The 13,519-nt window shown below is 39.8% G+C and overlaps 1 protein-coding gene across 1 annotated transcript in view; it reads right to left on the bottom strand.

Moving 5' to 3' along the window:
• LOC124789405 (probable helicase with zinc finger domain) overlaps positions 1–13,519 on the bottom strand; it is a 150,668-nt gene that overhangs the window by 36,810 nt on the left and 100,339 nt on the right. The window contains exons 11-14 of the mRNA XM_047256748.1: positions 5,836–5,954; positions 4,206–4,352; positions 3,826–3,972; positions 3,544–3,727 (exon numbers count right to left, since the gene is read on the bottom strand). Coding sequence (XP_047112704.1) covers positions 3,544–3,727; positions 3,826–3,972; positions 4,206–4,352; positions 5,836–5,954 — 597 coding nt within the window. The remainder of the gene's footprint in view (positions 1–3,543; positions 3,728–3,825; positions 3,973–4,205; positions 4,353–5,835; positions 5,955–13,519) is intronic.

Genomic DNA, 13,519 nt, shown 5'->3' with positions numbered 1-13,519 from the left:
CCCCTTGGGCGTTACCCAGCCGCAGCAATGGCTACCTAGCCACTAATCCACTGATGGGAGTGATGGTGCCTCTGTCATGACAGGCATACATGGGGAGAGTACAGCACAAGCACCATCAGTGTGATTCCTGTGTAGTCAGGAGGCTACTACCTGACAGGTAACTGATGACCCCCCCCCCCCCCCCCCCTGTACACACACACAACGGGATGGCTAACACACCGAGTTTTGGGCGTACTATGACAACAAAAAGGAAGGCTGCCATGAAGGAAGGGCACAGAGGTGGGGCATACACCATAGTGGGTGACCTTCTGCGCACAGCCATGTACTTCTGTAAAATTTGGAAGAGGTGGCAGGTCAAACCCAATAATGGGGGGCCATATAATAGTTAACAGAAGGTGACTATAGCACTGGGAATGAAATTGGATATGAAGACCAAAATTGTGAACACAGTCCAAGGACCATCCAACAGAGTCAAAGGATGTATGAGATGGCCAAAGTATAGGTTTGCAGCACAGAAATAGAACATAGTGCTGTAAAGCCTGAGGTCCCGTGGTAGCCAAGCACATACACACGAATAGTGAGCCCCCTGTGGGGTTGCAAATCTGAGATTTTGTTTTTGCACGTGTATCAGTATATGAGAAATGGACATGTGGAAAGAATAAACTTGCATATGAATAACTGAACACTGTTAGAGGCAAGAAAACCTAATTTTTATTAATACTGTTAAACTAGATCATACACCTGTATGTCTGGAGCTGCCAATACAATCAACTGCAGCCAACAGCTGCGCCTAGTCCTCAAGGGTGCAGTCACTGCCAGCCGCCCTCACGAGAGTGATGCACATCTATCGGCACCAAGATCCCCCACATGCATTCCCTCCTGCTGTGACCGACACCTTGTTCACATTGATGAAGTCAAGACCGGATCACTGCATACACTGCCATGACTCAAATGCCATCCAGCCGCTGACATTCCCAACCGCACCCAACGCTGCTATTTCCCGCACCTTTGTCTTGGTACAGCCACAACCGGCTTCCCTTTCCAGGGTGGCACTACATCTTAACTGCTGCCAAGTGTGCAGTCTGGAGCCCCACTGTTGTTCCCCAGCTCCACTACAGCCGAACACTATGCTCTCCTCTCAAGGTTGAGCCCGACACTGCCCATCAACATGCACCACCACTTATGGTCAACACAGCCATGGTCAACATCCTCCTCCTCCTCCGACTGCACTGCGCTACTTGCCTCTGCTTTGCTTCTCGCAACGTATATGCTTCTCTGTGGTGTAGATTGTTTTCATCCTCCTACATATCCCACAACAATAGCCATACACTGACCCCGGTCACCATTCGGCCAGTTTCTTTCCACACACATATGCACGCTGTGGTGATCGCCTCCCTGAAACACTGGGTCTCCCTTTGGCTCACGTTTTTTTCTGTGTGCTGCTGTGTTTGTTGCAGCTATGTTCTTCCTGCTGACCCGTGGCCTCTCTCCAGCCAGTTTTTTGCCGTGCGCTAGTGCACTTCACTTTCAGCAATGACCTTACCACCTCTCTGGTCTTTCTCCTTTTCCCTTTTCCATTCATTTTTAGGCAACTCTCTGCCCTCCGGGTTATAACCTACATTGCTGCACTCCTAACATGCACCGTCGCGATCCCAACGAGTACTGATGTGCTCGTACCGTGCACCAACACACTACCAACACGTACCAAGGTGCCGCTACTGTGCACCAATGCACTCCCAAAACATACAGATGTATTCTTACAGCACAACCAACACATACCGACACATGACTATACATTATTGCACTCCTCACACACACTACCATTTTTCTCCCATGTCTTCCACACCCATGCCACACCCACACTAACCCTACTTTCTCTCCACTAGCAACCACTACCCATAGGTTTTGTCAGCACCTGACACTCACATTGGTCCAGCCCAGTTTCCCAGTGCCACCAGCTCCCATTGACACTGTGTCTGTCACCGGCACCATTGTTCTTAATGAGTCCGCGCTGGTCAAACCTAGTCTCCCAGTGTCTCCAGCACCCTGCACTACTGCCACCACCACCTCTTTCGCTTTTGGCACTTTCACGACTCATGCCCTGGCACCACCTGGTCATTAGGACTGCCTCCGTAGGCCTCTGGCCTGATCACACACGTCTGTACTCAGTGATGTCACTAACTCTCATACGTTTTCTATTTGCAGCACTGCCCAATTTGTCCATGCCCTTGGTAGCAACTGTTTCACAAATCTCTGGTCCCAGGTTCGTACGACTGGGTCACTGCAACCCCAAGTACCCCACCCTCTTGAACAATCCCATCACCTGGAAGAAGCAATGCTCTATGGATGTCCAAGAGCACCACTCTTCCTTTCCAGCTTCACTGTGACCCATCACAGAAGAAGGGATTCATGATCTGTAGTTTTCATCGAGACTCCTTCACCACCTCTTCCTTGAAGGGGAAGGGGTTTAGTATAATAGCAGTTTCCAACATAACATCTTTGCCCTGCAGGTTGCTTACCCTTCACCCACAGGCAACTCTCCTCTGGAAACTATTTGCTAATAACACAAGGAAATCACACATTGTGGACACATTAGGTGTACAAACAGCCTGTCGATATATCGTTTGTTACAAGCTCCATCAGGGACACCAGCCACACTTTCGAGCAGCGTGTGCACCAGGAAACTGATGGTATTGCTAGCAAGGTAAAAAGTACCATCCCCATGACACATGGTCATGGACATATTTCTGGCCATTGGATACTTAAGGAGAACTGCAAACTCTGGTGATTCATTCAACAGCTCACTCAGTTCCAGGCCAAGAGCTGGCTACACTCATAGCTGATCAATCGGAACTCATCGAGACCACCCTGGACACACTGCTCTACAGCATACTGTCCCCACACTGCTTCACAGTATTCAGCACACCGCAGCCCCGTGGATGCTGCTCTACAGCCATGCAGGATAAGCCTTCCCTTGGACTTTGTATCACGAGATAAACTTTATTTCTGTTACTTTCAATTGGTCACAAATGATATTTCAGTTGTTATTAGAACTAAACTTATCCATGTATTTCTTCTGTGAATAAAGCAGAGACTCATCAATTAATAAAGTGTGCAACACCCACAATAGGTATCAAGGACAAACGCTTGTTATAAGAGTGATTGGCTTTAAAATGGTAGAAAAAGGCCGTGCGTCACTGGCTACTTAAGATTTGACAATTTTGTATAATTCTTCATTCAGAGCTACTATTGTTTTGCAATCTCCCTAGATTGGTAATGAACACATGAAGAATTTGTAGAATTAGTGTAAAATGGAACTAGAGTACACAAATATACTATGAAACAACTGTCAACATTCACCAAGGCTGCAGAATGTGCCTCTGCATCATCTTTTCTAAAAGGCTGGCAAAAAATACAGTGCAGATAGTGCACTTCCAATTCTTCCAATTAAAGACCAGGGAGCACCGAACTAAAGACAACAAACAATAAATTCTATAAACCTAGTCATCAACAACATTATTACATATTTTATTTTAATCATACCTTGGACATTGAGAACACGTTCCACTGAAATACCACCCATTCTCCTTTTTCGTAGTTCCGACCGAATTCTAAAAACTTGATCAGCATAAGGTGTCATTATTCCAATACTCTGATCATCCATTTTTCCCCATGCAGTAGGCCACTTTTTGCGCAGTTCACAGACACGTTCAACAACTTCATACACCTGCAAAATTTATGATTTCATTTTACTAATCATACATCTGTTACTTCACAGTTCTTGAGCTTTTCCAGCTGTAACAGAGATCTATGCATGCTGTTTACCTCAGAGTTGTTATAGAAAGCGGTTGAATTCTGATCTTGAATATCTTCTCCTCGAGTTGTAAAAAAAGTAAGTGGATAAAACTTTTCATGTCTTGGTTGCTTTCCACTGCTGACCAATTTTTGCTCATAAAACAACTCTGATGTGAACTGAAACACAATACAAAACTTTTTTACTTTGTCATTGTAAGATATTAACACTCATCACAATCCCCACATTAATACCTACAAAATTTCAATGTGCATAGTAAGAGAGAGTACACAAACTACTGTTATCGTCAGCTTTCTCTACACAAAAATGAAACTACAGCATTCAAATAATGTAAAAAAACTTAAACACAAAATAACACATTTTTTTCTCAGATGTAATATACATGTATTACCTGTATAATAGCCTCATGAGCACGGTAATTTTCACACAGAAGGATTTTGCACGGAAAACTTGCAGGATAATGATCATACAGCCTTTCTAATAAAGATACATGAAGATTACGCTCCTTGGCAAAATCAGAAAACAGTTCTGGACTTAACTGAAAACCAGAAGAATAAATTTAATAACACCATGAACTACAATCAGTACAAAATGATGGAACACAGTTCACCACTATAACAAGACACTAATTTGACATAGCCTACTCCTCTTGAGGGACTGTCAATCTTTATGAACCCAACAGAAATCAACAACAGTGTCATATGCCCTCAGTCCATGAGGTACAGCTAAGACTGAAATTTAGACTAGGATGATAGTATACAGCCCAGTGATCAAAGAGTTTATACCATTGCTTCTCGTGTCCTTCATAACCAAATAATGGAGATGAAATTTTTTTCCACCACCAGGATATGAACTGGCTGTATGCAAGTTGTATGTCACTGCAAAAATGTGTTTTGGGTTACAAAAGTGAAAAATCCAGATAAAGTTTTCATTCAAAAACCTACAGCTTGTTGCCTTTTCTATTCTATTGTAACACTAGGTCTGTAAATATGAATAATGCAACCACTTTAAGGGGGGTAGGACTCAAGCGGGCCAACTTGCAGCAGGAGAGGCACCACAGGACATTTTAATTTCCACTGTATATACTTTTACAAACAAACAAATAAATAAAACTTTGTCAGCATGATCAGGAAGGATTCAGAATTCACACTCATTGCAGTGGAAGTTCGAAAACATAACAAAGTAATTGTTTTTACATGTGAAATTTCATCATTTTTTTCACTTACTAATGGCAGCCTTTGTTGCTATAGGTACATTTTATTTCATAAGTAAGAGAGATTCTTCGATGAATTTTGCACAGCATACAAACCATACTTAAATGTGTATGAAACTCTAGAATTTTCCAAAGCTATTAAAAACTGTGGTAAAAATTGAGGTAATTAACTATAAAATATGTGTTTTTTCTAAGCATGAAGTTTAAAATACAATAGTTCATTCGTTTTTTCATAAATTAAACAAATTCTAGAGTTTCATACACCTGTGAGTATGGCATGTATGCTGTGCAAAATTCATCGAAGAATCTCTCTAACTTATGAAGAAAAGTGCACCTATAGCAATAAATCCAGCCATTAGTAAGTGAAAATACGATGAAATTTCGCACGTAAAAAAAATTTATTTTATTAGGTTTTCAAACTTCCACTGCAATGGGTGTGAATCCTGAATCCTTCCTGGTGATGCTGACAAAGTTTTATGAATTTATTTGTAATAGTATAGACACTGGAAATTAAAATGTCCTGCGATGCCTCTCCTGCTCCAAGTCGGCCTGTTTGACGTCCTACCCCCCCCTTAACACAATATCGAAAATGATCATTTTTGTCAGGACATGTATTCATACTTATAACAACATACGTTCACACTGTACTGAAAAAAATCATTTGGGAGAACTATACAATTACAGGGAGACAGAGAAGCTGGACAATACTTATATTCAGGGGCAAAATTCCAGTACTGCCCAAGATATGTTTTAAAAGAGCTATTCCTAGATAAAACAGAAATCTGGATTCCACATATTGAAAGTTTACCTGCATATGGTCTCCAGCCAATACAATACGAGTTTCTGAACTGGCCAAAGCCAGTGGCATTATTGCTTCACATTCCATTGCTTGTGCTGCTTCATCAAGAAGAATGTGAGAGAAATGACCTGAAAACAAAGTCATCAATTAATTAAATAAGACATTAAGAAAGGTATGTTGCACTGACTTCCTACATTTTTATTTATAAATGTTCATTAATAGTGTTGAGGGACCCAGTGTGTGATAAATATTGTTTGTCGAACTTGCTCCTATACATTCACAGATTTCTCAAACAAGTCCATAAATGGTCCAACAAGTCTATCATTTTAAAATCACTTTTGATGCAGATACTGTTTGTGTATGCTGTACCTTGACACTAGTGGGAAGGCTACAAATGCAGATAAAACATTTTCAGCATGACTCTCGTACTGGGTTTAAGCAAGAAGAAGAAAAAGAAGAAGAAGAAGAAGAAGACTGGACCAGGGAATGGCTTAAAATGAGAAATATATACTTGAAAACCTGTTCAAGGAAATGTTACACTCAGAATCTGATGGTTACGTCAACTTTCTTCCAAAGGGCAGTGTAACTTTTAATACCATGTTTAGACTTGCTTCACCCCCACATTGGAAAAGACACGTACGCAAAATTTATTTTCTTCTAGTTGGTTCTGTCCTGACAGTGCACTAAAATAATAAATTACGTGAACTTATAGGCCATATCATCCTAGGAAGAACTGGGAAGCTCCTTTTTTTAAAATTTATTTTACTGTATTCCCATTTTATGTTGTGTGTAAAAATGGTTCAAATGGCTCTGAGCACTATGGGACTTAACATCTATGGTCATCAGTCCCCTAGAACTTAGAACTAATTAAACCTAACTAACCTAAGGACATCACACAACACCCAGTCATCACAAGGCAGAGAAAATCCCTGACCCTGCCGGGAATCGAACCCGGGAATGTTGTGTGTAGAACACTGACTGACTTTCTTCTTACTTTCTCCCTATGTCATAAATTAGTGGAATAGATGAAACACTTCTGCCACTCTAGAAATTTCTGTGCTATTTTGTTTTTATCCTTGACCATAGTTTTAATAGATGAGGAAACTCAGGATACTGTGAGATAAATGGTAATAAAACTCTTTTTCAATCAATATATGTGACGAAAAATTACACAAACAATGTCCGCCATCATCTTGTCAAATTTTCCATCATGCAAAATTACTCTTAAATAACATTCTCCATTCAAATTTACCATCATTTCAACTGAGAGCTTTCCAATGGCCATTGGATGCCAGCCAGTGGGAGCAGTATAGTCTTATAGGAGACATTCACCTGTACCTCCATTGGACCTGTGGTAGTAATCGAAGGCACGACAACAGCTGTGGACTGTGTGAACATTATTATGGTCACCTGTAACCTCTTATGCTTGATGTCTTCCTCACCAGCGATGGCATCTTCCAGCAGGGTAACTGTCCATATTACAAGGCCAAAATCATGCTGCAATGGTACGAGGCACAAACTTGCCATCATCCATTTTCTAGATACTTTTATTTGATGCTCAGTGCCTAGGCATCAACTTTCTAAGGCAGTACAACACAATTTCATTAAAAAAGTTACTTTGAAGATATTAAGACTTCCAAGTGCAGTTAAGTACAAAGCATTTTTAGATTATTAACAGTCACCAGTAGTTGAGCACTTAATGTAAAAGTCTTATAATCAAGGTCATTGGATCGATTCAGATTAGTAGCAACTTTAATCTCAATTCTATGTTTATTAACAAATGGAAATGTTAATTAACAAATACTGAACCATCATTTTTAATAAAAATAACTTTTTAGTTTTCATTATGGACTGTATGAAGGTAAATTAAAATTTGAAACAGACATACGTAATGCCCTATTGTTAAATGAGGAGAAAATTATACACTGATTGGCCTAAACATTATAACAACTGACCTACTATCGGTATAAACCCATCCAGGTGATGGCTGCAGCACCTGGTGAGGAATGACTGCTAGTCAGACATACAAATGGTGCATGTAATATCTGTGAACATGCTGTCTGTGTGTACCATGGGGGAGAGATTGCGATGGCCCGAAGACTTGGCACAAGCATTTTGGTAACTGAACAACTTTCATGCCATTCAAGGAGTGCTGTGTTGCATGTCTTCAACACCTGCCGAAACCAAAGTGAAACCTGGAGTTGGGCAGCTACCCCTCATTACAGATGTTGGACTTCGTAGGCTGGGCAGACTGGTAAAACAAGACAGGTGGCGGGCGAACTGTGGCAGAACTAACATCAGAGGTTACTGGGCAGAGTACAACTGTGTCTGAATGCACAGTGCACCGAACACTCCTAACTAGGGGCCTCCACAGCCAACAACCAGTGCATGTGCCAATGTTAACACCACAACATCGGCAACTACAACTGATATGTGACATTGATGAAGTAGAAGAGTACTGCATGGTCTGATGAATCCTGATGCTTTCTTCACAACGCCGATGGGAGGGTGCAAATCCGTCTTCTTCCAGGTGAACAGTTCCTTGATACCTGTACTGCGGGACGGAGACAAGCTGGCGGCACCTCCATTACGCCCTAGTGAACATTCACTTGGGCATCCGTGGGTACAGTGGAGCTTGTGGGCACCATAACAGCCGAGGAGTATTGTAAACTGGTTCCAGACCATGTACACCGCTTCATGATACTCATGTTTCCAAACACCAGTGGCATTTTTCAACAAGATAATGTGCAATGTCACAAGGGCAGGAGTGTGATGGAGTGGTTGAGGACATAGTGGTGAGTTTCAATTGATATGATGGATCCCCCAACTCACCAGATGTGAACCCAATGGAACACATCTGGGAGGTGACTGAATGTAGCATCAGGGCTCATCAGCTCCCTCCTGAGAATTTACGGGAATTAGGTGATTTTTTTTTTGTGTGTGTGTGTGTGTGTGTGTGTGTGTGTGTGTGTGTGTGTGTGTGTGTGTGCAGATGTGGTGCCAACTCCCTCCAGTGAACAACCAGGCCTCACTGCTTCCGTGCCATGATGTGTCATCGCTATTATCCATATCAAGGTGGACGTACTGGCTGATAGACAGGTGGTCATAATGTTCTGGTTGATCAATGTATATATCAACAATACTGTTCAGTCTCTACCTAGGAATAATAAAATATTTTCTTTTCTTTTTGACAATTCATATTTTTGAACCAAATTTTAATTCACTGTAAAATTCCCAGTCAGTCCTACGATTTTTGTCCATCACTTGTCACTTCTTTCATCTCCGGCAAGTTATGCTGTGCTTCATAGTCCACTTAAACCGTAGGCCCCATACAACTGGCTGCATAGTCAGTTCAGAGATTAGACAATGGCAATAGGATACTGCCTCCAATAGGACCATGCCTGGTATACCTAAGTATTGTTCACACCAATCTCTGGATTGATAACAGCTATACTTATTTGTTAACTAACATTTCCATTTGCCAATAAACATGTAATTTAAATAAAAATAAGAAAGACATTGCTGCCAGCAGGAATGAAACCAGTACATTCATGACTACAAGATTTATAAGCCATGCACTCAGTTACCGGCAACTATATTAATAAGGTAAAATTTTTTTGTTAAGAAATCTTCTCATATTTGAAAGTTTTCTTTCTTAGCACTGCATTATTTTGCTTTAAGAAAATGATGTGGAGGCACTGAGCTTCAAATCCAATAATTACTGTATGAAGAAAATCATATAGGGCCAAGACCATTGAATCTTTATGGGGCACTGGACGACAATGGTTATTAAAGTTAATAAAACAATAAAGAAGGCTATGAGAGTATTTTTTCTACAAAGAGCAGATACATAGTTGTTAGCATCCCACTTAAGACAATGGATGGACGTAATTTAGCTCCAGTATGATGGACATAGCAGAATGATGGGCAAAGTTTACACAATTGTAAATCATGCTCTGGATAAATATGTACTAAGTGAAGCATCACTCGTGCGAAACTCAGATTGCTCTTTAGTCATAATCCAACAGATATTACATAGGGCTGCACTGAAAGTGGCTAATTCTAAGTATTATTAACTTAATAGCATTTTGTTTTGAGCTGAGTCAAAAATGACTAATTCTGATGATAGTGGTCACACGACTGTTGGTGGAATTTATTCAAATTTGAGTGTTGTAGACCTTAACAGGCTAACAGTACTTAATAAGAATGATGCTGTAAATTCAATTGCAAGTGACAATTCAGGTCCAAATTTCCAATGTGTGGGCACAAGATTTGGTTATAAGTAACCCTGTGGCTAGTGAGGTGCATGAAAGTAATATGCTGATAATGCAACTTCTGTCACAAATGAGGACAGAAAATATAGTAATGAGGACAGAAATTACACAAAGTCAGGTGATGAGGGAAGGGAACCAGACAACTGATTAAAAATCAGAGGCTCATATTCAAGCATTAAAAGACTTCAAAGGGAATATTAAGGAAGTCAGAGATGGAAGTCTGAGGACAGTGTCAGGAGGTAGAAATGACTGTGGCTGGTATAGAGCAACATGATTCTAAATTAGAAACAAATAATCAGGAACTAGATAAGTTACCATACATACAAAAACCTGCAGTTCACTTATTTATACAGATTTAATGTCCATGAAAGATAGTGTAACAATACAAAAAAATCTTAACACCAAGTGTAGTACAAAGATTGTTATTCACAATCTTACAAACTGAGGTCAGTTTAAAGAACTCTACCTCCGTAAACACGTTCACCCGGTTGATGCCATGAAGCTGTCAGAGCTGCCTTTTCATATATTCTGCACGAAGTTGAAAAAACTGATATGTGTGTACAACACACGAGTACTGGTGCACAAACATAGGGAAATTGTTTTCCTAATAAATATGTAACATTTGAATTGTTTGCCCAAACAATATAGTAACCAACATTTGTCAGAAGTATGTTAGAGTTGGAATAGTGTTGTACCTGACACCCAGCATTTGCTCATTAAATTGTTTCCATCTCATGGTATTTTTAATCCCATTGTCAAACTACAAAATTCTGTATTGAGACAAACAACATTGCATGTGAAGGCAACATGGGCGACACAACGAACAGAGTGCAAAAACATTTTAATAAAGAAAGGTTCCATGAAGTAAACATTTGTGAGTAGAAAGACAATAAACACAAGGCACTCAGTGATAACAGATGCCCTTATATATTGAGGAGAATTGGTCCCATACCAGCTAATCTGTCACTTAATGGGGTGAGTGGAACAATGCTGTAACTACTACTTGTAATGACAAAAGTTTTTCATAATTCACATAGCCAAAAAGTTGTATATGTTTAAGAATTTGCGAGTTATAATATAATAGTGTAACACTAAGTAAGAACTGTAATGTTTTGAACATAATTCCTATTTTTGTATGATATTCATTCAAACATAAAGTTTGCAGATTTTGTGGAAGATATTCAAAATATTAGGAATGAAATCTCAATCTTTTGCAGGAAAAAGACTGCCACTGTCAGTTTTCATACAGACGTTTATTGGCAAATGTTAAGGTGCAGATCTCAGAGATTTTACACATTTGATTATGACAACCAAACACAATTTTTGGCTTTCCCGTTCACTGTTATGACTGATGTGGAGAGCTGAAGAACAGAAGAGTGTGTATCATCGCCACTGTTTATTTGCCTTTAGAAATTGATAAGAAACGCATCTGTCAAAAGATACTATGTAATAATTCATGTATTACAGTTAACAGTACAAATTTTGATCGGCAAATGAAAGAACACTTCACTCCTCAAAGACAAATAAGGAAAGTATTCCAACAGGCCTCACTGAATCCCAGATCATGACAGAGACTTAGTGAAGAAACACAAGAAATACTTTCCAAAGCAAGAAAGGCACTACTCCAGGTGCAACAATGTTAGTTGCTATTTAGGAGGAGATCCGAGCATGCGTATAATGTATGTCCTTTCCAGGAGAAGTACCCTGAACTACATATTAGTGAAAGTATGTACAGAGATTACAGAGGTATTTTCAGAAGTGATTTTAAATTTAAATTTGATATTCCAAGGTCGGATTTGTGTTCATATAGCGACAAACATTTTATGCAAGTGGTTAGTGCAGACCCTGTCGAAAGAATTATAAAAGCTGAAATGGAACACACAATTCATCGAGTGAGAGCCAAAGGAGCTTACAAATCACTTGCTGCTGATACCGGAAAGGCAAAACAACAGCTAGTAATGTCACTTGGTGTGTTGATCTTCAGCAGGTATTCTTCTGTTCGCAGATGGATCATTCTTCTGAGTTTTATAAGCAGCAGTATTCTTGTTAAAACGTATCAATACAGAATACTGGTAGTAACATTGTTTTCATGCAGAGACCTCTCTGGGTTTTCTGAAGTATAATCTTACACATTTCAATACATTTCATAATGATGAAGTCTGAAATATGGCAATCTGGTCCAACCACTGCAATGAGCAGACCAACAACTGGTAGATGATTTCTCTTTTTCCAGAATCTGATCTTCACTATTTATTTCACTGCTTGCACCAAAAATTCCTCATTAGAGCACATAGTTTCCTATAATATGATAATGATTTTGAACTCACGGAGAGAAACAAAAGATGTATATCATCCAAACAAATGTAAGCCAGCTATTGCCAATGCCAAGAATAATGAATTCCATGTCTGCAAGATGGAAACTGAGGAATTCAGGGATATTAGTGCACTAAACCAAGGGCTGCATACATGCTCATTCAAAATAACTGAGTATGCCTGGCCACAAATTTCATGTGATGACACTACTACACTAAAAGGAAGAAAAGATCACAAAATCCTGCAACCATGAGTTTGTCCAATCACTGCAAAGAAGGTGAGAGGTATCAGGAAAATATATGTACTGTCTGCTGATATTTCAGCTTTCGTATGCTCTATGATAAACTATTGCCAAAAATTCCAAGAAGAAAGACTTACTTGACATATGCCAGAATATCCCAGTCGAAAAATGGAACTTCTAAGCAACTACCAAGTAAACAGTGGATTTACACATCTTTCTGGAAAAATCCACTGACTGAAAACTGAAAATGACATGCTGAATGTACATATTCAGTGTAATTGCAACAGCAACGGCATTAAATTTTTCAGTATCTTCTGCTGCTGCTTGTGCAGATTTGGACTGCAATAAACATTATGCGTTTTGAACTGAGTTGTTGAATTTTCTCAAATACGATTTTTGCTTCCGCAGTAAGTAAAACAAAAGAAAACAATGTGTTTCACCAGCTTAACACTATAAATGTGGAGATACAATGCTGTTGATCCAAGAAAATTAAAAATTACTTGTTACTCACAGATAACATTATCAGTTGTGTAATAACTATCACAAAAATACGCAGAATGGTGTTTCACATCATATACTCTGTCTTCATCAAGAAAGCCAAAATAGGTACCCATAAAACAGTTTTTCTCTCTGTCTCTTCCCCCCCCCCCTCCCCCCCTTCCTTGGTAGTTACAACCCTGTTTGCGTGAATGATTCATTTCTGAAATTTAAGAACAAATTTTATTGCAAATACTGATCCAAATAGAAACCATTGAGCAGGGACAGCCCTGCCCTGGCTAACACACCACAGTGCTCAGTGCGAAAGAGGGAGAAACTGCTAACACACCATACATAGATAGCAAAGCAGTTGCACTGCAAATGACCT

The sequence above is a fragment of the Schistocerca piceifrons genome, chromosome 3, assembly GCF_021461385.2.
Source record: "Schistocerca piceifrons isolate TAMUIC-IGC-003096 chromosome 3, iqSchPice1.1, whole genome shotgun sequence".
In the NCBI taxonomy this organism is placed as follows: domain Eukaryota; kingdom Metazoa; phylum Arthropoda; class Insecta; order Orthoptera; family Acrididae; genus Schistocerca; species Schistocerca piceifrons.
Note: the sequence above shows the minus strand (reverse complement) of the source record. Positions and strands in the feature narration are given on the sequence as shown.